The sequence below is a fragment of the Vulpes lagopus genome, chromosome 18 (genome assembly GCF_018345385.1).
Source record: "Vulpes lagopus strain Blue_001 chromosome 18, ASM1834538v1, whole genome shotgun sequence".
NCBI lineage: Eukaryota > Metazoa > Chordata > Mammalia > Carnivora > Canidae > Vulpes > Vulpes lagopus.
In genome coordinates, this window is record NC_054841.1 from 14306717 (window position 1) to 14332161 (window position 25445).

Below are 25445 nucleotides of genomic sequence, written 5' to 3' on the forward strand. Positions count from 1 at the left end.
CTGGGAACAGGGTGTCAAGGAGGCTGCAAGCCTCTCTTTCATGGAGGGAACCTTTCAGCTGAGGAAGATAGGCAGTAAGGAAAGTCCAGATCATTGGACTGGGAAGGCTTCTCTGAGATGACATTGAAGCAGAGACCTGAAGAAAGTGGAGGATGGCTCCTGGGAGGAAGAGCATTCCAGGCAGAGGGAACAGTCCATGCAAAGGCCACAAGGAGAAGTGGAAAGGCAATCAGATTGTGTAGCCCTGTGGACCACAGTCAGGGCTTTGACTTTTACGCTGAGAAAGCTGGGAGAGGCTTGTTCAGCAGAGTGACATGATATGACTTAGTTTTAACAGGATCCCATGCTGTTCTATGACGATCAAATGGTGGTAGGATTGGGGCGTGGGGCAAGGACAGAAGCAGAGGAGTATATTGTAATTACCTCTGCGGGAAATGATGGTGGCTTGGAACAAGGTGGGACCAGTAAGGGTACTGAGGAGAGGTCGGCTTTGGGATATATTTTGAGAAGCTGAAAGCATTTGCTAATGGATGGGATGTGGGGTGTGAAAGAGAGACAATTCAGGGATTTTGACCTGGGCAATTAAATAGATGGGATTTCCATTTGCTGAGATGGGAGGATCAGCGGGAGGGGCAGATCTCGGGGACTGAGTGAGGGACATCGGGAGTTTGGTTGCTGTAGTGCTAATGTTGGAAGTACTTATTAGACAGCCAAGTGGAGATCTTACAAAAGGCACTTCAACATACAGGTTCACTGGAGAGAGTATCAGAAGTTGTCAGTAACAAAGACCCACAGACTTTCAGAGCCCAGTGATTACTTAGAAATCAGTTTTGCAAATGGGGTAAACTGAGGCTCAGTGAAGCCGTGACGTGTCCAGGGTCACCTAGCAAGTCAGGGGCACCTCAAGCCCCTGACATCCCAGGTCCAGCAGCCCCTACTCACTGACTCAAACCACAGCCCTGCCTCTCTCTTCATCCCAAATGGACCTGCACATTTCCACATGGAAGAGGCCAGAGAGGTAACACGAGGTGAGGCAGGAGATGAAAGCAGGAGCCACCCCCGAAGGACTTGAGGGAAGCATGGGAGCTGGGAAGGGCTTTGGCAAGGGAGCCATGTGGGTAGACATGGAATTTAGGAAGTTCCCTCTGCTACAGTTTGGAAGATAGGTGGGGACAGGGGACTCCAGAGGGAGGTATCCACCAGGTGATCATCCATCACTCCACTCCCAACTTCAACTCTGAGCGGTGGGGGGACTGGTGGTAGCATCCCCATTGAACAGATATGAACACTGAGGCTGGGAGGGGAGAAATGGGCCTACTGTCACATAGCAAGTCAGTGCCTGAGCCAGCCAAGGGTTGCCTCCCAGGCTGTTGGGAATGGCAAGAGTGCTTGTGTCACACTTGGGAGGACTGAGGCCAAGAGAAAGGCAAGGACACATTCAAGATCACCCAGATTGTAGGAAGCAGAGCCAGCCCCGGGTTCATGAGTATCAGCCTGAGGAGCCCCTGCCCTGCCTCCCCTCCCCCTCCCAGCCCATGGACTCTGACATTCTGCTCAGGAAAGAGTCTGGCATTGGATTCAACGCAGACAAGCCAAGGAACCCGGGAGGGGGAAGGAGGAAACAGAAATTAAATTAGTTTATTTCATTTAAGCAACTTTTTGAAGAGGAAGCAAATCTGACACCGGGGTGCTCGTGGAGACTCCAGGCAGCTTTGAAAATCAGACACAATTACTGAGCCTCCTGATCTGGGCTGAGGAGGGCGGGGCTGACAAGCGGCACCAGGGTCTGGGCAGCTTCGAAGATCAGAGGGAGCAGGGACACAGCTTGGGACATGAAAGACAGCACTGCTCGCAAATTAAACCACTCACAGCTTAAAAAGGAAGGGAAGTGTGCCGGGGGCCTCCAATGAGCCGCACTTCTGAGGAGGGGCACACCAGCCAAGCTGAGCCTAATGCAGCAAAGTAGGTCCTGCAGCTGACAGTCAGGAGGCCTGGCTCCCTACATGACCTTGGGGAGGTCCCTGCCTCTCTCTGGGCACCAAGTTCCCTTCTAAGTATCGAGGGGCTTCATTCATGCAACAGATGTTTATTGAGTGCCTACTCTGTGCCAGGCACTGTTCCTGGCATTGGGGATTCTTAGGAAGCCTACGTCCAGAGCAGAGAGAGAGAGACAGGAAAGAGATGAACAAGCCAGTATGTTAGAGGTCCTGTGGTATATAAAAGCTGTGAAACCAAGGGAATTTGGAATTATACTGAGGGAGTGCTATTTTAAATACAGGAATCAGGGTGGGCCTTTCTTTATAAAGGAGGACATTGGAACAAAGATCTGAAGGAACCAAGGAGCTATGTGAAACAGTTTTTTCTTTTTTTTTTCTTTTTTTAAGATTTTATTCATTTATTCATGAGAGACTCACAGAGAGAGGCAGAGACATAGACAGAGGGAGAAGCAGGGTCCTCACAAGGAGTCCGATGTGGTACTCGATCCCCAGACCCGTAATAATGCCGAGTCAAAGGCAGATGCTCAACCCCTGAGCCACCCAGGCATCCCTGAAACAGTAGTTTTCATACTGTATTGTGTATCCACATTACTTGGAGGGCTTGTTAAAATACAGACTGATGCCCCTTCTCCCCCAGGGTTTCTGAGTCAGTAGGTCCGGCCACTAGAAATATTTGTATTTTTAATAAATTCCAAAGTGACGCTGTTATTGCTGGCTCAGGAACCACACTTGGAGAACCACTAAGCTGAAGGAAGAATGCACAGGCAGAGGAAACAGCAAGTGCAAAGGTCCTGAGGCATAGTGTGTTTGTCATGTTTGAGAATAGCAGGGGGTCAGTATGGGTGGAGAGAAGAGTAAGTGAAGGGAGGAGCATGTCCAATGAGATCAAAGGAGGTACTGGAAACTGGATCCTGTAGGACATTGTAGCCATTTTAAAGATTTTGGTTGTACTCTGAGATACAGAGTCGATGAGTGATGTGATCCAACTTAAACTTTTAAAGGCTGGCTTCTTGGCCACCATGTTGAAAATGGGCTGTAAGGGACAAGGTTGGAAGTAGGGAGATTAGTGAGGAGGCAGGTTGCGGGCAAAAGGTGATGGGGACTCAGATCAGCATAGAAGGTGAAAAGATATGGGATTCTGGATGCATGTTGAAGACAGTGCCAACTGGGTTTGTGAGGGATTGGATATGGGGAGTGAGATAGAGATAAGCCAAGGGTAATGATGTGTTTAGCCTGAGCAACTGGACGAATGGAGCTGCTAAGATGAGGGATGCTCTGAGAAGAGCAAGATTAAAACACAAACTCAAGACTTCACTCTTGAGCATGTTAAGATTGAGATGTCTACTAAAAAATCCAAGTGGAATTGTCAAGGGGACAGTTGGGTCTCTGAGTCTGGAGGTCAGGAGCATGATCAGGGTCAGAGATACAATATTGGATGTCATCAGCAGAGAGAAGGAACTTAAAGCCTGAGGCTAGGTGAAATCAACAGGAGTGAGTTTTGAGAGAAAAGGCTTGGACTAGACAATCTCTTAATGTTGGGGACACCAGACCCCTTCCCACAAGTGTCACAACCTGACCAGTGGACAGCAAGATTTCGTAGGGCTTTTGTGCCCAGTTCGACTCCACCTACTGATGAATGCCAGCTATGTATAAGATGGTATGCTTGGCACTGTTGAGGATACAGAAATGAGAAGTTCAATCCAACACACATCTATTAGCCACTACTTTATTCCGGGCACTGCAGGGGATGTAAAGATAAGTAATTGAATTAAATCCACAAATGTTTATTAGCACCCATTATGTACAAGGCCTCCAGTGTACTTGGCTCTGTAGGGGTTGCAAAGATGAGTCACCTAACTTAGCGAACATTTATTAGCACCTACTTTATCTATGTATATAGCCCCAAGGGGATAGAAAAATAAGCAGTTGCTTTCAATTCAATAAACATTAGTGCCTACTGTGTACATGACACTTTGCTAGGTATGTGGGGATGCAAAGATGAGCAAGACCCTCACCTGACCTCAGAGTGGTGGCCAATCAGTTTCATCTCTGGGGTCAATTGATCTCTGATCAATTGATAGTGACTGTAGGGTTGGTTGAGACAGTCTGAGGCCCCATTTAAGCTCAGGAGAAAGCACCACAAACAATTAGTGATGTCTGCTGTGAGCAAAGGCAGGAGAATGGGGCAGTTTTGGGCATAGGATTGGCATTGTTGGACCATGGGATTGGGGTTCAACAAGATGTGGACATGGGCAGGAGCTCTACCAGAGCTGGGTTCCCATGTATTCTAGTTCCTTAGTGAGCAGCATCTTTAATAGATGAAAAGGCTGTTTTGTAGTACAGGCCGCACTTCTTGGGACATTTACTAAATAACAGCTGTCAGCCAACACTGCTTTCACGGATCTATTTCCCTTTATTCTCAACAATCCTGGGAAATAAGCAGGGCAGGTATTACTGTCTTCATTTAACCAATGAGGAAATAAATGCAGAGAGAGATAAAGTAACTTGCCTGAGTTTCCAGAGTAAGAGCTAGAGCCAGAACTGGACCCAGAACCTGGAAGTAGAATCCAAGCCACTTGCTTCAGCTCTTGTGGGAAACAGCCATGCCCGGGGACTTTACAGCTTGCAAAGCACTTTCACATCCCTGATCTCATTTCATCCCCACCAGGAGCACTTGGGCCAAGCGTTAACATGCCCATTTTATAGCTGAAGAAATTGAGGCTCACAAGGGGAAGGAAATAATATTGGAAGAGCACACTATCTGATTGCTGAGTCCAGTGCTTGGCGGGGGACAGTGTCAGGGAGGAAAGGAGGAAGGCAGGAGGCAGTGTGTTCCCCAAGGGCCTCATTTGGGGAGGGCAGCAACAAGCTGGGAGCCTCTGATTGTCCTATCTGCAGCCAGAGAGAGTGTGGCTCAGCAGCCCTCAGGCCCAAGCCAGGAATCAATCGCTGGCCTCTGCAGAGACAACTTCTAAAGATGTTTTTAATTAAAGTCCAGGAAGATCTATATGTGCAATATCTCCTTGCCTAGCAACGGCACTGGCTCTCACCATCCAGGATTGGGGGGAACAGGACCGGAGATTTCTGGTGGGGAAAGGTGATGAGGAGGAGCAGAGGCCCTGGCCCTCAGGAGTCATCCCCATGGCCCCGGGAACCTGGACAGCAAAGAGCGTATCCATGCCTTTCTTTGTCATTTCCATCAACAAATTATTCAACAAACATGAGCACCTACTCTATGCTGGGCCCTGCGTCTACACGGCAGTGAGTGAGTACAAAGGTGACAAAGCCACCATCCTGCCCTCAAGGGTCCAGCACACAGTGGGTGCTTCATTTGTGTTGGGTGACTGAATGGAACTGAATTATGATTTTTAAAAAAATGTTTGCTTTCTACAACAAGCAGAGGGATGCTATTGCAGATACTTACAATGTTGCTGTCCCAAACAAACAGGATGACCAGACTACTTACTAGAGGGTTCCACTTAAATGCGTAAAGGACAGAAGAGCATAAATTTCTCAAATTGGGATGGTAGGAAAGCCCTCTCTTGGGGGAGGGGAGTGCAGATTAGATCCCCACATGCATTCATGGGTGAGTCCATGCCTGGAATCTATGAGGCGAAAGAGAGGGGATACTGTCCCAGAGGTCACTGGAGGCTCTGGAGAAGCCTGTTTGCAACATAGGGCACCCTCATCCCATTGAACCAAAATTGTTTCTTCTCGTTTTCCCCCCTCCCACTCTCTCCCACTCTCCTCTTGCTTAATATGTATCTCTGCCTGTCTCTGTTTCTATAGAAGTCTACTTTCTGACTTTATCTGTGCATTTCTGCCTTTTTCTGTCACATTCTGTGTTCCATTTTCTCCCTGTCTCTATGTATCTCTGCCTCTCTGATGCTCATCTCTCTGTCTCTGTCCTGATTTCTTCCCGAAGTTCTGGGTATCTGTTATCCCACTTTCTCCCTGCTCATCTCTCTGAGTCTCTGTCCCTCTGCCCCTTGTCTCTCTGTCTCTGACCCACTTTCTAGCTTCATCTCCCCGTGCCATCTTCTCTGTCACTTATCTCTGGGCCTGCCTCCTACCCCTCTCCCCCACCTTTTCCTCCCCTGCTGGCACATTCCTGCCTCTCCTGCATATCATTAGGCGGCCCTGGCGGGGCAGCCGGAAGCTGTGAAGGCCAGCCCCGTGAGCCAGCATTATAAGTGATGATCAAAGAGGGAGTTGGGAGGGAGAGTTTGAGAAGGGGTTTGTTTCCCCGTGTTATCTGAACGTTCCCAGGGATTCGACAAGTGGTTTTTAATTTTTAATATAAAGCATTCCGTGCAGTTCTGGCAGCAGCAGGGGGTGGGACTCATTTTTTATAAATGTTTGAGAAGCTAAATGTGAGCTGAGGGTTTCCCCAGGCCCAGCAGGGCAGCAAAGGGAGGTAGGGAAGAGGCAGGATGGTAATAATTACAAACATCTTCATAATAATGACACTTGGTCACCTCGTCGTTTTGTTCGTTAGTTCTTTTGTGGGAAGACTCTGTTCTTTTCCAAACTGCTTCATCTCTTTCATCTCATTAAAGGGCCTCCCTCCTCCAGGGAGGCAAGGAGGATGACGTGTTATCTCCATTTTACAGAAGGGGAACTGAGGCCCAGTCAGGTCCGTTTTCCCACAGCCAACACAGCCCAGGAGAGGGCTGGGATGACTTCAATCCTGGAGCTCCCTCCATGCAGCACCACCTCCCCCCTGAGTCAATGGGAGCTCCCCCTGGGGGCTCTAGAGCCCAAGTCTGGGCTGCAGTTGGACCTCACAGATAACAAAGATAAGAGACAAGAAAGGAAAGAATTCTGGCTTGGGGTCCAGGCCATGGGTTCCATTTCTGGCTAAAACATGTCAGAGCCACCCAGATAAACCAGAGATGAGGGGTGGCCATGCCCCCTCCCTCCTGATACTGGTGCCCAGGCATCTCCTACTCCAGGCCAAGCACACAGTCCCAGAGACCTTCTGCCCATTCAGCGCTGCCTTCACAGCTTCCAGCTGCCCGACTAGGGCAGCCTAATGATATGCAGGAGAGGCAGGAATGTGCCAGCAGGGGAGGAGGAGGTGGGGGAGAAGGGTAGGAGGCAGGCCCAGAGATAAGTGACAGAGAAGATGGCACGGGGAGATGAGGCTAGAAAGTGGGTCAGAGACAGAGAGACAAGGGGCAGAGGGACAGAGACTCAGAGAGATGAGCAGGGAGAAAAGTCAGAGACAAGAGAGGAATAAACTCGTGAGAGCTGCTACATATCCAGCTTTATCAGCCAAATAAATCCATCATTTCTAGTCCTCAGAGCATCTCTGGGAGGCAGAGGGGCCCCCTCTAGACCAAAGGTGACGAAAGAGGTCAACAGGGAGAAAGACTTGACCAAGGGCACAGAGTGAAGAAGTGGTGGAATTTGAACCCAAGACTCTGATGCCAAAGCCCACCTCATCTCATCTCCTCGCAGGAGAGTCTGATGTCTCATGCTGATTTTGCCTGGCAGGAGCTTTGCTGACTTGGTGGCATGTGTTGTCCTTGCTTTTTCCTTCCTGGTGTCAGTCTCAGTATAGGCACAGTGAATCCAGGAGGGTGCCATGATGGCCCCACAGACCTGGGTTTCAATCTTTCCCTACCACTTACTAATGATAGAATCTGGGGGAAGTCACTGAGCCTCTGCCTCTGCTCAATGACTCAGTTTCCTCATCAGTTCAATGAGGGGTTTGGTCTAGAACATCAGTTCTTAGTTTGGGATGCACTTTAGAATCACTGTGGGAGCTTTTAAAAATACCCCTGCCTGTGTTCCATCCCAGGAGAGTCCTAGAGAATTGGTCTGGGGTGGGGCTCAGCATCAGTTTTATTTTAAAGCTCCTAAGAGATTCTAATGTGCAGCCAGGGTAAGAAACACTGGTTTCTGTGCTCTCCAAGGACCAACCTTTCCACATCTAACATTCCATGTGGAGCTCTGCTCTGAGATCTTGTTTATCCAAGAATCATTTAGGCAACGTTTCCTATGCCAGCCTGGCTAGAGGCCCTTAACCCCTCGTAGATGAAGAGTTGGCTGACAGCACCACGGACAGCGACCAGTTCATCCTAGCTAATCCCAACCCTGCTTCTAGAAGTCTGAGCTTGACCAGCTGTGGGCAGGGAGAATCCTGAATGCAGTTCCTTGACACTCCCCTCCTTGTCCTTCCCTCTCCTTTCTCGACTCTTCCCTCTCTTACTTGCCTGTCTGTCTCCTACTCCTACTGACCTCCCTCCTCCTATTTTATAAGGCCAGGCACGTATGGGGTTTGACATCAGATCATCCTGGGTTTGAATCCTGCCATTCCTGCTTCCTTGCCAAGTGAACTCAGTTCTGAACATGGAAAACTATTTGAGTTCTCACAGTGATCCTAAGAGTTTGGCAGTAATATTACCTTCATTTCACAAGTGAGGAGACTGAAGCACAAAGGGCTTCCTTACTTAACTCCACTCAGCCTCATTTCTTCATCTGTAAAGTGGAAATCTTAATAGAGCTTACTTCAAGCCTATTTTATAAATTCCATGAGGTAACATACATAAAGTGCTTCTCATAGGATCTAGCACAAAGGAGTTATTCAGTAAACATAATCTATCATGACCATTGAATAATGATATGTGATAATGGGTTTCATCATTATTTATTCACATTTTTCACCCTTCACCATGCATAGCAGTTTCCTCATCTGTAAAATGGGAATGATGCAGGATTGTACTGTGTTGGTCCGTATCAGCTCACAATAGGCAGATATTGATTTTCTGTTTTGTGAGCCACTTGGTATCACATTGGTAGCTTGAAATTGGCCATGGTGAGAGTCTCCACACCATGGAAATCAACAAACACTACAAGGCAAGGCATTCCTCCCCCCCCGCCCCTCGAGCCTTTGGAGCCGATGGTTACACATGTACCAGTACACCACTGCATCTACATCATGGAGTTGCTCTGAGAACTAAAGGTGGGAGTGGATGTGATAGTCATTATAAAAATACAAGCTGCTGAATGGAGGGGGGATGACCCCGAGGTGATTCCGTAGCAGCCACAAGCCCAGAACCCTTTTATCTGCCCATTCTGGGGAGCTGCTGACTTGTGAAGAAGGTAGGAGGGGGTCTGGAGCCTGGGGAGCCAGTGGTGAATCACTGACCCTTCACCATCCCCATGTGTAGGCATTAACTGTAATGGCTGCAATAAAGAATCCTGGATTGGGGAAATGATTCCATCATCCCCGCAGGAGTCCCTGGGATGCAGCCAGGGAGAAAGAAGGGGGGGGGCAGCCATGTCCCTGGGGAGTCACTCAGCCTGACATTGTGCCTTGCCCAAGGGGTGGGGGGAACAAGCAGAGGGGAGTGACAGGAAGACCCTCTCTCATAACAGTTACAACAACCACTATTTATTGGGCACCCACCATGAGCCTGATGCTTTATATATCTTCTCCCTTTTCAGCATGTCTGTGAGGGAGGCATGATTGTTCTATTGTATAGGGGCATGCCGTGCCTCCCAAGACAACAACAACCTGCATTTATTGAGTTCTTAGCATGGGCTAGGCACTGTCCTCGGTGCTGAACAAGGAAGTCTATTTGAATTCTCAAAACAATCCCAGGAGTTTGGTAGTTACCATCATCTTCATTTCGCAAATAAGAAAATTGAGGCACAAGGAGGCTTGTGACATGTTCAAGGTAAAACTGCTAGTAGGTGGCAGAGTCATCCCTGATTGTGATTCAGTACACGGGGCCACTCTGCCTGTGCTGACTGTCACCCAGCAGGGTTTGAGCTCAGAGTCCTGGGTTCAAATTCTACCACTTTCTCTCTCTGTGCTCTTGGTCAAGTCTTCTTACCTGTTTGACCTGTTTCCTTGCCTGTAACTTAGAGGGGCCCACTCTGCTTCTTGGAAATACAATGAGGATTAGAGATGATGGGTTTGAGTGCTTGGTGAAGCTGGGCATGTAGTGGGTGCTCAAAAGGAGTTTCTTTCTTTCTCCTCTCTCTGTATTGGAGAGTGCCTCCTCTCCTATTGGAGGCACCTGGCATTATTGCCTCCTCTCCTATGTGCCTCCTCTCCTATTGGAGGCACCTGGCATTATGCCCTTGGCCATAAGTAGGAGACCCTAGGCACCATGCATCAAGAGGGAGAGGGCATGCTCAAATCCCTTCTTTGGATTCTATGGGCAACCCTGACATGGTTGACGTGGAGCAGGAGCTGCCAAAGAGAGGCGCATTGCAGGGCCAGTTTAGGAGGCTCAGGCTGGGAGGGGGGGCATGGAGAGGGAAATGAGAAATGCAAAAGAGTGAAAAATAAATACATGTGTCTGTCTGGAATGATCAAGGGCCCCAGGCTGGAGGCGGGAGAGGCGGGCGGCAGGCTGGGCTTAGCAGAATTGCTGCAGTAGCACTTCTAGAGCCTCACTCATTAGCCAAGCTGTGAATGGGCCTTCCCTCCCAGCATGCCACTCTCCTGGCCCAGACAGTCCAACCCAGCCCCAGGAGGGCCCCACCCAGAACCTCAGTGGGTCTGGGCCCCATCCCCTCACCAGCAGGGCACTCAAAAGAAGGCATCTACCTCCTTGAAGTGATGTCTGAGTCTCATCCCCTTAGGTCATATCCTGAGCCCTAACTGATTCCCTCTTGGGTCTTATACCTCACTCACTCCTTTCTGGAAAGGTTCAGATGGACCAGAAGGCTTTGCCTGCTTCTCTACCCAACCCCTCCCCCACCCCACCCTCACCCCCATCCTGTCCAGCCTCATGTCCCAAGCCCTGATTTCGTCAAATTGAACATGATGTCAAATTAGAGGCATCTCTGGGACAGGCCGAGAGAAGCTCCCAGTTTAATGAGGCAGCGTCGAAAATCAATAACTTAATTGCCGCTGTTTGATGGACTTTTATCCAATTTATACTCTCCCCAGCAGCCTACGTGCAGAGCGTGCGGAGCATGTGGAGAAGTGTGTGTGTGTGTCTGTGTGTGTGCATGTGTGTCTGGGGGTGGGGGACTGTCTGGACACCCAGGGGAAGAGCAAGGAGGGCGCCAGGGCCCACAGCCAACTAATTCCCAAAAGGAAAGCTGGTCCAGCCATCCTCTGGCCCCAGATTCAAAAGACACTGCCTCAGTGAACTTGGTTATCTTTCTGGGCTGCCCAATCCCCATCCTGTTGGTGGGGAGGGTAAGGAGGGAGGGAAGAAAAACAGAATTCCCTTGAGGAATTAGGAGGGGGTGGGAGTGGGGTAGAAGGACCCCTGCTTTGGGAGTCAGGTGACTGGTTTCCAGTGCTGGCTCTAAGTTTGAAAGTAATGACCTTAACTGATGAAGATGACCATTGGCACTGCCCACTGAGGTTGAGCCCCGTCTGCACTGAGAATTTAAAGTGCGTTCCCTCAACCTCAAGGACCAGGGACTGGGATTATTCCCTATTTGCTGAAGAGGAAACAGATTCAGAGAGGCTGCCTTCCCTTGCCAGAGTCCTGCAGCTAGGAGCCACCAAAGGGAGATTTGAACCCAGGTCTGACTCTAGTGGTCACGCTTGTACCACAGGAAGGCCCCAGATCAGGAAGTGGGTTGGGGATGTGAGGATGGGGACTGTGAGGAGACTAGCTTCGGGGACCTCCAGCTTGGATCTCCTCCCCCTGCTTCCCTGGGGCGGGGAGGACAAGCACAGCAGCCCCAGGTGACTCCCCGTCTCGCTTGGTCCCCGGGGCCCAGGCACGTCGGTGATGCAGGTGATGGCCTCGGATGCGGATGACCCCACGTACGGCAGCAGCGCTCGGCTGGTGTACAGCGTGCTGGATGGCGAGCACCACTTCACCGTGGACCCCAAGACCGGTGAGGGGCGGGGCGGGGCGGGGCCGGGGGGCGCGGAGGGGCGGGGCCAGAGGATGGACTGAGGTCCGCTCTCAGCCTTCTGACTGGACAGCGCGGAGGCATCTAGCCTGTTGCAGGGTTGCAGGGAGGGAGGGGCGGCCAGGCAGAAAGAGGGAAGGGCTGAGGAACAGAAAAGGATGGGGCGTGGGGAGGGGGGCACTTGCAAGACTCGCAGAGAAACAAAGAGGCAGGATGCCTCCGCCATGGGTGCCCTGAAAGGACTTCCGAGGTCGCAACTAAGCGGCCCTCTTGTCCTTGGAGCTAAATTGAGGCAAGTGTGTCTGGAGCCCTTTGAGGTCGGCCGTAAGTGTCGTTTGGAGGGTCAGGTGGTGAAGGGCACCTTTCAGCAGTTGTGAAAGCTCGGCTCAAAGGGCAGTTGTCAAGGATCTGATGGAAAGACAGAGACAGAGACCATTAGGGAAGGATGGTTTCTTGGCTTCTTCCCCTCCCCCAACGCCATCAAACACAGTCCCTATTTCACTTTCTCTGAACTTAGAACCTGATTATGTCTCTGAGGGGCCCTGCCCGAGCGGCAGGGAGGGCAGAGCAGGAGACAGGCTCAGAGAAGTGAAGTGCTTCACTGAGGTTGCGCAGCCGGGCGCAGCTGCTGATGCCAAGGGCGGTGTTCTCCCCCTCCCCGCGATGGGAGGGGCAGGGCAGGAGTGAAGGGGAGAGGGGAGACCGCACACCACAGGATGTTTATCAGATGCTACCATGGGGCTCACAGTCCTGTGAGGGTTGGGGCGAAGGGAAGATGCATGGGCAGTTAGGATGCGAGATTCTGGGAGGCGGAAGCAGCTGATCTCCAAAGGATGAGAAGGTGTTGGCCAGACTGGGATTCAGAGACGGGCACTCCAGGCAGAGGGCATGGTGCAGGCAAAACTAGGAGGGAAAGAACTGCCTGAGGCATGAGGGGAATTGTAAGCAGCTCAGGACTGGGGAAGCAGGCGGGCTCAGATGTGATGTGGACTGGCTGGCAGGGGTCCTACTGGGCCTAGTAGAAGCGAGCCTTAAGACCTTGGATTTTATTCTAAGGGTAATGGGAAAGGGTGTGTGTGTGTGTGTGTGTGTGTGTGTGTGTGTGTGATGGATCTAGGTTTTGGGTTTTCATTTGTGTGTTTTTATTTTTGGCGGGGTGGGGAGTTAAGGATTCCAGGCTATGAGCATAGTTACAATTGTATTATTTTACACATAATATCTTTATCATTTTTTTCTCCTTGCAAAAGTAATACATTTTAGGAAACACTCTAACATTAAAGAAATGTGAAGGAAAGAAGGAAGGAAGGAAGGAAGCAAGGAAGGAAGGAAGGAAGGAAAAAAAGAAGAAAGAAAGAAAGAAAAAAGAAAGATGCTTCCCACCCTCATCCCCTAATTGCAGCCCCAAAGGTAGCCACTTGGTGTATATATCCTATGAGACTTTGGACTCATTCACTTAAAAAAATATATTGTTTTTTTAATAGATAACACATTTCAAGATTCAAAATTTTAAAAGTAGTCAAAATAGACATTTAGTGGAAATTCTTCACCCCTTCCAGTCCCCCAGCCACCCAGTCTGCGTCCCCACGGCAACCAATGTAATTTTCTTGGGTATCTTTCCAGAGCTATTCTATGCATGTACAAGAAAATAGGTACATGTATTTGTTTTATTTATTTTTTTTACAGAAATGGTAGCTATAAACACACACTATACACACTGCTTGCCTTTTTCACTTAACAATACATCTTGAAGATTATTCTATATCAGTACATAAAGAGCTTCCTCATTCTTTTATTTAACAGCTGTTGTGGATACACTAAAATTTATTTCACCAGTCCCCTATTGATGGACACTTACGCTGTTTCCAATCTTTTGCTACAACGAACAATGCTACAGTGAATAACCTCATACATATATCATTTTGTGCTTGTGTGAGTGTATCTGCAGGATAATTTTCGGGAAGTAGAAAAGCTGGGTCAAAGACCACATGCATTTGGAATCCGGATAGATAATGCCGAAATGTACCAGATTACACTCCCGAGAGCCACATAGGAAGGCGCCTGTTTCCCCTCCTCCTCACCAGCACTCTGGGTTCATTGATGACTTTTAGGCAGGGAAGTGACATGCTCAGGTTTTCATTTTAACAAGATCCCCCGGGCTGCTCTCTCTAGCATGGCTCAGAGGCAGGAATTGAATTCAGGGAGATTCCGTAGCTTGGGATGCCCAGCAGAGAGCCCCAAAGGACAAACACCAAGGCCTGCGCCTTTTCTCGGCCCCCCACCCAGACTCCTTAACCTGATCCATCTAGTTAGGGAGCCAGAGATGACACAGGATTGATGGTGAAGATTAATAGAGATGCCGAGGAGGGAGAAGGAGGGATGACAGTGAGATCCTGCCAAGGGCAAACCTTGGGCACCTGGATGGATGTAGGGGAGTAGATTGAGGAACGAATCTGGGGATTCCCAGCTTTGGGGCCTGGGATGGGAAGGGGCACCGTGTACAGAAACAGAAGGAGGAATATGGATTAGAAAAAGTAGGAGCAGAAGAATTCGTGAATGTGCCCTGGGATCTGATGCAGAGCTAATTAATTCCATTTTTAACCATAGTGGGTTTAAGAGGAGAAGAAAGAAACATCTAGGACATCTAGTAGGCCATCTGAAATATGGGCCCAGAGCTCCCTGAATAGCTGGGGCTCTTTAAGCTTTGGTTTCCCATGTGTACAAGAAGGATAGTAATTCCCATCTCACATGATTGTTGTGAAGATCCAATGGGAGAGTCCCTTCCTTCACTCAACAATTCTTTAGTGAGTGCCTGCTATGTGCCTGGCTCTGTTCTAGGCTCTAAGCATATGGCAGGAGGCAAATCCAAGGCCCTACCCTCATGGAGCTTTAATTCAAGTAGGAAATATGGAAAATAAGCATATGCATTTATAGCATAATGAGTGCTAGGAAGACATAGAAAGCAGGGTGAGGGGATAGATTTAGGTGAAGGAATCAGGACAGGCCTTTCTGGGGAGATGACCTTGGGCAGAGATGTGGATGAAGGAAGGGTATGAGTCCCTTGGTCGGTATCTAGGAAGGAATGTGCAGGCCAAGGGAAGAGCAAGCATATGGAGTGCTCAGCACAATACTTGGTACCTACTGGTAAACCAAGGGCTGCTCTCACTACCAAAGCCTTCATTCATTCAGCCTGAGGAGGGGGCCCTTAGAGTCAATCCTCTTTCAGAAAGGGAGAAAGAGACAGAAATAAGGGAGGGGTCAGGACTGAGTCTGGGAGGTGGTGGGGGTGAGCAGATGGAGGACCAGATTCCAAGAAAGTGAGGAGGACGGCCAGGTTCTAAGAAAGAGCATCCCCCGCTGCAGAGAATCAGGAAGAGGGTGGCAAGTGGGAGGCCTTGGAGAGCCCAGGAGGGCGGGAACGGTTCCCAAGAGGCCAGTGAGTGGGCACCGGGCGAGGCAGGAGAAGTGCAAATCAAGTCATTGTCCTAGGGTCTTCCACGTTCTTAGTCCTAGAAGTCTTGTCCGACATTTCCCAGAAGGACCAGATTTTTTCCTCCCCTTGCCTTCAGCCCCACTGCAGGAGCCGCCCTGGTGCCATTCCCAGCCCCAGCTCCATTTCCCCAGCCAGGAATATTCCGCTGATGCAGGTCTATATTTAGCAGCTGCTGCGAGGTACAGTCTGTTCTTGCTGTGCAGATAGCAGGGAGCAGAGCCGGAACGGGCCCTGAGAGGAAGGTGTGAGGGAAAGGAGGAGGCGGGGCGCCATGAGGCCGAGTGCCAGAGGAGGAATTAACTTGTGTGTTTTAAAGGCCAGGCCTGCCAGCAAGCCCCCCACAGGGGCGACAGGGTTGGCATTTGCGGGCTAATGAGGCATCATTTGGGCTCCAGGGCCCCTTCTGCAGAATTTGGAGGGGACAGCGGGGGGTGGCGAGGACAACAGCTGAAACTAGGGTGATGGGCGAGGATGGGGCTGCAGGGAGCCATGGCCAGGTTCTAATTTCCAGCCCCTGCCCACCCCCACCCCCAGAAGAATAGAAAGAGTTTCTCAGAGGCTCCAAGTTATCTGCTGAAAATTCTCAACTGGACCAGAGACGTCTGTTTTCCTGGGATGAATGAAACAAATCTTTACCGAGCACCTTCGAAGTGCCAGATCCTGGGGTCAGGATGATATACTAGATCTGGTTTCTGCCCCACAGGGCTTTTGTTCTAACAGAGAAGCCAGAAACAAATAGACAATGACACCCTGCCTGTGAGAGGAGAGACAGAGGGTCTGTGGCAGTAGGTCAGACAGTCCAAATGTTTACTGAACGCCTACTATGTTCCAGACTCTAAGATGATGAACAAGGTCAGTATGAATCTCTGCCCTCACGGAGCTTATTAGTCAGGTACCCAATCCAGGTCTTGGGATGGGGGGGGGATCATCATGGCATCCCCAGAATGTGAGACCTGCCACTGGAAACTTTGTCTCTTTTAATTCTCTTAAAAGCCTTCCAACTGGGCAGTCCCATTTTATAGAATAGGAAACTGAGTCTCAGAGGCACTCAAGAACTTGCCCGAGGTCAGATAGCATATAAATGGTGGAAAGTAGACTTGAACCAGTCTGATCCCAAAGCCCCTCCTTTCTGCACGGCCTCATATCTGACTCTGTGACCCCTACACATAATATGTCCTCAGTAAACATCTAACAAATGAGTGAATGAAGGGATCTGCAGAGCCAGAGGTTTCAAGAACAACTGCATGGACTGATTGGGGAATTTTACCCCAGAGCGGGAGCAAGGCACCAGCCCCCAGGGTGCTCCTCCCAGCGTGGGGAGGTGGAGTAGGGAGCAGAACGTAGCAGGTAAGGAAATATACCATCAGTTCCTCCCACCCCTCTAGGTAAAGGGACTTTGCCACTGTTCCTATTAAAAGGTGAAGTCTTAAGGAGTGCCTGGCTGGCTGAGTTGGTAGAGCTTGGGACTCTTGCTCTCAAGGTCATGAGTTCAAGCCTTATGTTGGGCATAGAGCCTACTTTAAAAAAAGTAGAGAGAAAAAGAGAGTGGGAGAGAGGTGTGGAGTCTTGAATCTGCCAAGTTCCAGATTAGGCCTTAAGAGACCTTGTAGCCTTCACGCTTCTCTCCCAAGACCACCATCTAGGAAACTAGCCCAGCCTGCTGAAGACACGAGAAGCTCCAGCTGACAGCCAGGACCACCTGCCAGACATATGCATGAGGCCACGTTGGGCCTTCTGGCCAGCTGAGCCTCTCGTGAAATGTGGCTGCATAAGTGAGTCCGGGAGAGGAACAGGCCGGAGAACATGATTTCTCCATCAATTATCTACTGCTGCATGACAAACTGCCCCCAAACATGGTGACTTAAAACAGCAACAGTTTATTATTTGTCATAATTCTGTGGCTTAGCTTCAGTTCTTTTCAGTTCTTTTGCTGGGATCACTCGTGTGGCAGCAGTCAGCTGGCAGATCAGCTAGGACAGCTGGCATGGCTGGGCCCCCTCCCTCTGGGTGGCCTCTCATCTTGGGGCTTTTTCTCAGCACGGGGGTCTTGGAGTTCCAGGAGGACAGGCCCCAGAACACAAGGGCTTATCAAGCGTCTGCTTTTGTCATGCTTGCTGATGTCCCATGGGCCAAAGCAAGTTGTATGACCGAGGCCAGAGCCAGTGTGAGAGGGGGTGACCCGAGTGTGCCTATCAGCAGGTGTGCTTTATTGGGAGCTGTCATCATCCCAGCCTATCCCTAGGTGTCATCCCAGGGCCAGGTCCAGGGGCGGCATGGCATCTGGGTACCCACCTCCTAGCCTCCCAGGGATGGCATCTGACCATCTACTAGGCTTCCTGACCAGTTGCCAAATGGAAAGACTTTAGTGTCCCTGCTTCCTCCAGAGCTAGAAGTGGCAGGGACAACAAGGAGGCAGCCACATGAGCATGGCTCCTCAGCCAGAGCCCCACTCCAAGCCCCACTCATGAGTGCTTGGTACACAAGCTCACAGGTGCACAGTCACCCCAATCCCAGCACCACCTCTGCATTCTGTGCGGTCCTGGATGCCAAGTGCATGCACATGGCTTAGCACGCAGTAAGGCTCCACTGGTTGGCTCCCCTCTCTGCCTTTCCGACTGCTTCACTCAGGGAGCCCCTGTCTCTGGCCTGGTGGCCACTCCGCCATCGGTCTGTTTGTCTGCCCTCTCCTTTCCTCCCTCTACCATCTTCTTCCCCCTTTCCCATCCCCTGTCCCCTGGGTGTCCCTGCAGATGGTGAGAAGGGCCGTTTGCTTTGTCTCTGGTATTCTCTGTCTTCCTTTCTCACCTCCGTTCTTTCTTTTCCCTCTTGTTCTGTCTCTGGCTCTCTGGCTCTCTGTTCTCTCTCCCTGGCCCCTTCTGAGTGTGCATTTCCCTCTGGCTTGGCCACTCCCTTCTCTGGCTCTCTGTTCCCTCTCCTCTCCCTTCTCTATCCCCAGGGCCTGTCTCTCTGGTCTCTCCCCTCCTGCCTCTCTTTATCTCTCTTGTCCCTGACCTCCATTTCTTCGGTCTCCCCTGCTGGCCAGGGCTGCAAAGCCTCAGCGGACAGACCAGCAGAGCAGCAGTGTGGTGAGTGTTGCTCACCACCAGAAGGCACCCCCCCACAGTCCCCGTGTTGGGGTGCAGGAGGGGTTGGAAGCAGGGCAGGTCAAGGAGGACCTACTCTGGCCAGAATTAGGGCTGGTGGGGAGCGCACTGCTACTGGCAGCTGGTGGGGAGCATTATCCCACCCAAAACGTCAAAGTTGAGAATTCCTGTTCTGTGGGGAGATATTGCAATTGTCCCATTTTCCAGATAAGGAAACTAAGGTTCAGAAGAAGGGATCTGTTCAAGATCACATGGCCCAAAAATGGCAGATCACAGATTTATCCCAATTTCATCTGCTTCCAAGGCTCCTCTGCCCTTGCGAAGACATTCTTGGTAAAGGAGGGGTCAGCGGAGAGCCTATGGGGTCTTGGAGGCCACCTGTAGAGAGTCTGTACAACTTCTGATTAGATAGACCACACATTTTCTGTATATCTCCATGTGATCCCACAAAAACAGGGCCATCTCCTAGCTGCCTGACCCCCGGCTCCCCCAGCTACACATACAAATACACACATAAACGCACACACTGCAGCCTCTCCCCTCGTTCTTGCATCTTTATTGGAGTCTGGGGGCTGTTTGGGGACATCAGGAGTCAGAGATTGGGTTTTATGGGGCGCATCATGGGGCTGCTGGTGCATGACTCCACCTGGCGTGCAGGCCCCCGGCACCACCTGTCACCACCTGGTACTCGGCAGGTTGGAGTGAGTGGCGGGGGAGGCTCTGAATGCCTCATCGACTCTCCCCTCCACCTTGGTCCCCCACTGGCAGGGAGACAAAAAGCTCGGCCTTCTGCTCCTCTGCTTCTCGGGCAGAATTAATCTTGCGGTCACCCCCATTCCTGCTGCCCCTGCCCCTCTTGCATCAACAACAGCTTGAAAGGTTGTCTGATCAGTGATTAGCTGGTGCCTGGACAGAGAATCTAAGGCTGGGCCAGCACACGGGGCCCCAAGGGCTGGGAAATGACTCCACCAGAGGGGGGAGGGGGACGTGTGACAATAAGAGTGTGCACTCGTAGCTGTGAGTGTGCATATGTGTGGGTGTGTATGTGATCTCGTGTGTTCTTATGTATTTACTACCTAAGTGTGTGAGACATACCTGGTGTGTGTATACAGTGGAGTGTGACTCCAACGTGAGTGTGCATGAGTATGGGTGTGAGTCCAGCTCACCATATTAACACTCCCCACGCTGCTGCTCCGTGCCTGGCTCTGCTGAGTGCCACTGACAGAGATGAAAGGGCATATCTCTATGAGCAGGTGTGAGTGTGAGTTATCATGAGTTTTCTGTGCGAGCACGTGGGTGAGTGTGCGTGAGCGTGTGTGGTGGCTGCTGAGGCTGCACCTGTACTGTTCAGCCACCTCCGTGTCTTCTGCGTTCCCCTTCCGAACTTGCCTGAGCCTGGCCTCTGCCTGGGGAGGGGTCTCTGTACCAGCCACAGCTTTTGAGAGCATCCCCGGCCTCACTGTCACTCACCCACAGGCGTGATCCGGACAGCCGTGCCTGACCTCGACCGCGAGAGCCAGGAGCGCTACGAGGTGGTGATCCAGGCCACAGACATGGCGGGCCAGCTGGGCGGCCTCTCTGGGTCCACCACCGTCACTATCGTGGTCACCGATGTCAATGACAACCCACCTCGTTTCCCGCAGAGTGAGTGATGCCCTTTCCAGAAGGAGATGGCTGCATCTGTGTCCATCTGATAGACCCCCCAGCACCCTCCCATCGGGCTTCCATGGGGCGTACTATGGGTGTCCAGCCACCCACCGACCTCATGCTTCCCTTTAGGCTCCCACTGAAAAGGGACTTGAATCTGCCTGTCTATCCACCCAAGTCACGCATTTACCCCCCGTGGCCTTCCAATTCCGTTTCTTGCAGAGAAGTTCCTCAAAGTTGTCTGATTTCCCACACAGCCAAGTAACACTGTTACCTTCCTACTTCTCATCTTGCTTCCTATGGACCTACTCCAACCCCTCACTGGCCCTCAGCACATACCCCACTCCTGCATATTATCCCAGACGACCTGCCTGGTGACCCAAGCTTGCAAAGGGAAGGGGTGGAGGAGAGATACAGGGATCTAGGCAGAGGTTTTGGCCAGATCCAGGCCAAGGCCCACCCATGCTGCAGAAAGAAGCTGAGGTCTGGAGTAATGGGTCTGTCCCTACAATAAGCCTGGAGGGCAGGTTTCCGTGCTTCTGGATTATGTCTTTCCACTCTCTGCCTCTCCTGGCACAACAGGGGATGAAAGAGGGGGCGGTTCTCTAGCTGAGTTCCCCACCTCCCCATCAGCCAGCCCCTCTGTCCAGTCTTGGCCCGAGAGCTACGCCGGCAAAGCCGCCCAAGCTGGCAGAGACTAAATACCGCAGCGAGTGGGGCTGATCCCTATCGGGGAGTCATTACTCGAGGTCTGCTGCTCTCACATTAGGCCCGCCACAGGGGACTGACCCCCGCGAGATAAGGGAATCCAATCCCTTAGCTGAGAGCGCACCATCACCGGGGCCTAGGGCCTCAGCCTGGGCTCAGAGTGGGGTGAGTGGAGCCACCAGCCAGCTCCGTGTCTCCAGGGAGCCCAGGCACAGAACCCCTCCCCACTGCCACCAGCTGATGGGGAAGCTTCCAGGCTCCGTGTGGAGGTGTGGGGACCACCCACTCTTTTGCCCAGTTGTGTGAGGCTCTGTGCCAGCTCTGAGCTGGAAGCAGTGAGGCAGAGCAGAGAAGAGGGACCCGGGCCCCAGGAACACTCTTGTTTATCCATAAATATATTCCTTCTCTCTTTATTTTTAACGTTTCTTTACTGTGAAATATGCACACAAACAGAAGGGTGTAAGATATAAACGTCCAGTCTGGCAACTAATTATAAAACGAACACTCCTATAGACCACACTCCCAGACCCCAGAAGCCTCCATGTGCCTTTTGATCGCCGCCTCCTTGCTTTAGAGTCCATTGACCCATATACGCATCACCTAACATCATAGCTTAATTTCACCTGGTTTTTTTTAGCCTTATATGAGCAGAATTATACCATATAAACTATTTGTGTCTTGCTTTCTTTCTCTCTTAAAATTATGTTTATGAAATCACATGTGGTTGCTTGTCACTATAGCTATAGTGTATTCGTTTTCGTTGCTGTACAGCGTCCTATCATTTATCTACTGCATGTTGATGGTCGTTTGGTTTGTTTCCAGTTTGAGGCTATGATGAAGGACACTGCTCTGAACGTTGCTGAACCTTGTAAAACATCTCCAAGTGCCGATTTGCATGCATTTCTCCGGTGTGTAGACATAGGAACAGAATAGCTGGCTCATGGGATAGACTCCTCTTCAGCTTTACTAAATAAAGCCAAATTGTTCTCCCCACTGCCCCCCAAACCCCCCGTGAAAAAAAATGCACGTGTCCATTGTAGCACATCCTCACCAACACTTGCTATTGTCAGACTCTTTAATTTGTGTTAAGCCAGCGAGTGTGGACCCATGCATCTTTTCATTCATTCACTCCCTAGTCACTCACACATTTCATTTATGTGACAGTCTGGTGTTCTTCCAGGTTCGGAGAATGCCTGATGAATAAGGGATGTGGCTCCTGCCTTCCAGGAGCTCACACCCTGGACGGACGAGAGAGGAGAGAGCAGGAGGAGAAAAAGCAGAAAGTGGTAGGGAAATGCAGGAATCCTTACAGTGGGATGAGCTCGGAGGTCCTGGGGCACAAGACCAGAGCCTGGAGGTCGGTCTGAGAAGGCTCCCTGGAGGAGGGAACGGCTCATTGAGACTAAAGGAAGGGCAGGAATTGGGGAAGGGCACAGCAGAAAGAAGAATAGAGAGAGGGAAGGCCTAGAGATGAGGACCTCAGACAGGATGAAGCTGGGGTCAGGGAGAAGGAGGCTGAGGCTGCAGGAGTCCACAGGGGTCAGGCAGCGAGCGTCCTGTAAGGCAGGCCAGAGGGCTTGTATGGCCCCATCACAGGGCAGCGGGGAGCTGTGGAGGGGACTCCAGTGGGGGGAGTGGCACAGTCAGGATGTTATAGAGAGAGCCCCTCTGGCTGCCGTGTGAGAATGCATTGGAGGCCGCCGCTCCACATGAAGGGTGACCAGACCTTGGGGACGCCAAGAAGCCCATCCTCAGCTCCACAGGCCCTGCTTCTCCTGCACTGGCCCATCATTTAGCGAATCACCCTCATCTCAACCTTGACTCTGGGAAGAGGGCAGGGGACCATTGTGTCCCATCTGACCTCCTTCCCTTATGTTTTTGCTCTGCTTCCCTGCTGTAGCCTCAATGGCCATCTTGCCATTCTTCAGACATACCGGGCATTGCGCCCACCTCAAGGCCTTTGCCCCTGCTGTTCCCTCTGTCTGGAATGCTCTTTCCCACCAATCTGCTTGGCCTACTCCCTCACCTCCCTCAGACTTTGACAAAAATGTCACCTTCCCAGTGAAACATTTCTTGTTTACCCTATTTAAAACTTCACACATACCCTCATCAGCATTCCCCTTCTCCTTCCCCTACTTTATTTTTCCCCAAAGTCCCTATCACCATTTGATAGACTACATGTTCCACTGATGTGATTGTTTGTGTCTTTCTCTGCCTGTTGAGAGGAAAGCACTGTGAGAACTGGGGTTTGGGTCTATCCTGCTTGTTGCTGGAATCCCAGTCCCTGAACTGCATCTGGGGACATCATAACCGCTTAACAAATACATGGAAATGAAAGAATCAATATCATTCACATCCAGAGCCACAGGAAGTCGGCATGAAGCTCCACTATTTTACCATAATTGGTTGCATTTATTGAGTAGCTACCAAGTGCTAGGCACTGTACTAGGTGCTTTCCATGCCTCATCATCTCAGTTAATTGGGAAAATGACGATGCCATTAGGAAGGCACTATTTCCACTCTACAGATGAGGACACCAAGGCTCAGGATTACACAGCCGGGACTGACTCTGGAGCCTGAGTCTCCTCTGTACCCCTCATGGGGAGATGGGGAAACTGAAGCCCAGAACACAGCTGGCACTTTTCCCATCAGTTAGCAAATCAACCCAGGGTCAGAATTAGGACCCTCCTCTTTGTACCGCCCACTTGGGAGCCCCTTGAAGACACTCCCCGGCTGGAGCCTATCTGGGCCCCCCTCTCCTCTCTGCTAAAGCTGGTGAGAGTTGGGGTAGGGGCTGCCCCCCCCCACCCCTGTTCACAGCTGTGTCCCCTACAGAGATGTACCAGTTCAGCATCCAGGAGTCAGCCCCCATCGGCACTGCTGTGGGACGAGTGAAGGCCGAGGACTCAGACGTAGGCGAGAACACAGATATGACTTACCACCTCAAGGAGGATAGTGGCGGCGGCGGCCACGTGTTCAAGGTCACCACGGACAGCGACACCCAGGAGGCCATCATTGTGGTGCAGAAGGTGTGGTTTCCCCAGGAGGGACAGGGGCGGCAGACCCAGGGTGGCAGGGACAGGGAGGCCCCAGAGCAGCTGCAGAGCCCCACTCTACCCCACTCCAGGGATTGGGTCTCTCCAGGGACCCGGGACCAAGCTGGGAAGAAGCCATGCTATCAGTCCCATTTTTACAAATGAGAAAATGAGGCACAGAAAGGGTAAGTGATGAGTGCAGGTTGCACAGCCCATTGGGAGAGCCCAGATTCATTTTTTTTTTAATTTTATTTATTTATGATAGTCATACAGAGAGAAAGAGAGAGAGGCAGAGGGAGAAGCAGGCTCCATGCACCGGGAGCCCGATGTGGGATTCGATCCCGGGTCTCCAAGATCGCGCCCTGGGCCAAAGGCAGGCGCCAAACCGCTGCGCCACCCAGGGATCCCGAGAGCCCAGATTCAAACCAGATTTGGATCTGTGCTCTCAAGCACTGTGCTGGCTCTCAGGAACCAGAACAAACCCAGCAGTCCCTAGGGGAAGGGGATGGAGGGCAAATAAAAAGCAAAAGATCCACCTGCCAGGACTTGGTCATGGGCTTGGCAGTTCAGGGCTACGCAGGCCTTTGAGACCATCACCCCAGCCCTGCTCTCCCACAGGAGGTCAATCCGCTGCACTGGCCTGCAAATGATGGGAGGCCTTTGTACACCTCCAGGATGGGATGCTCACTCCCTGCCATTGTGCAGCTATGTCTCCTGCCATTCAGCCAGAAAAAGTCTCCCCAAATCAGCTCCCATCAGCCTGGGCCTTGCCTTCTGGGACCCACAGCAACATCTGCCCCCCTCCAGCCCTTCATTCACTCAATCCCCACATAATGACCTGCTCTCTAGCTGGACCAGAAGGTTTGAAAAGAGAGAAAACTCCCAGTTATTGTTGTTTTTTAAGATTTTGTTTATTTATTCATGAGAGACAAAGAGGCAGAGACATAGGTAGAGGGAGAAACAGGCTCCCTCTGGTGAGCCCGATGCAGGACTCAATCCCAGAACCCTGGGATCACGACCTGAGCCAAAGGCAGATGCTCAACTGCTGAAGATTAAAATATAATAGCTATTACTTATAAAGTGTATACTACATGCTAGGCACCCTTCAACTGCTTTTCATGTATTAACTTAATCAATCCCTACAACAGCCCTGTGAGGTACCATCATTGCCCATTTTATAGATGAGAAATTGAGGCCATGGAAATTCAAAAATTCACATCCAATGTCATGCATCTTGCAGAGCAGAGTAGGGTTATGAGTCTGGGGCAGTCTGGCTCCAGAATCTACCCTTTTAGGCATTGACATGTCTTTCAGTCTTCTGAGATCCATTTGTCGTCTCTGGAAGATGAGCCCATTTCACAGATGGGGCCCAGCATCACAGAGCAGCAGAATCATGCCCCAAGCCCAGCCTCTGCATTTGCTCTCCTCTCCAGGCTGCCCCTGCCTCCCTGCTTCCATCTCATGCCCCTCCCAGCCACCCCAGTGGCGCCTGAGGTGTCTCGGTGGAGGCTGGAGGCGAGCTGGCTCGGGGAGCAGAGCCTACGCCTGATTGATGACCTGGCTCCAGAGCCCATCGCTCACTCACAGGCCGGACTCCGGCCTGCCTCCCTGCATCTTGATT

The 25445-nt window shown here is 51.2% G+C and overlaps 1 protein-coding gene across 1 annotated transcript in view; it reads left to right on the forward strand.

The window, feature by feature from the left end:
• The window catches only part of CDH22 (cadherin 22), a 67564-nt gene that overhangs the window by 10381 nt on the left and 31738 nt on the right, over positions 1 to 25445 (forward strand). The window contains exons 3-5 of the mRNA XM_041732995.1: positions 11703 to 11822; positions 19911 to 20078; positions 23625 to 23818. Coding sequence (XP_041588929.1) covers positions 11703 to 11822; positions 19911 to 20078; positions 23625 to 23818 — 482 coding nt within the window. The remainder of the gene's footprint in view (positions 1 to 11702; positions 11823 to 19910; positions 20079 to 23624; positions 23819 to 25445) is intronic.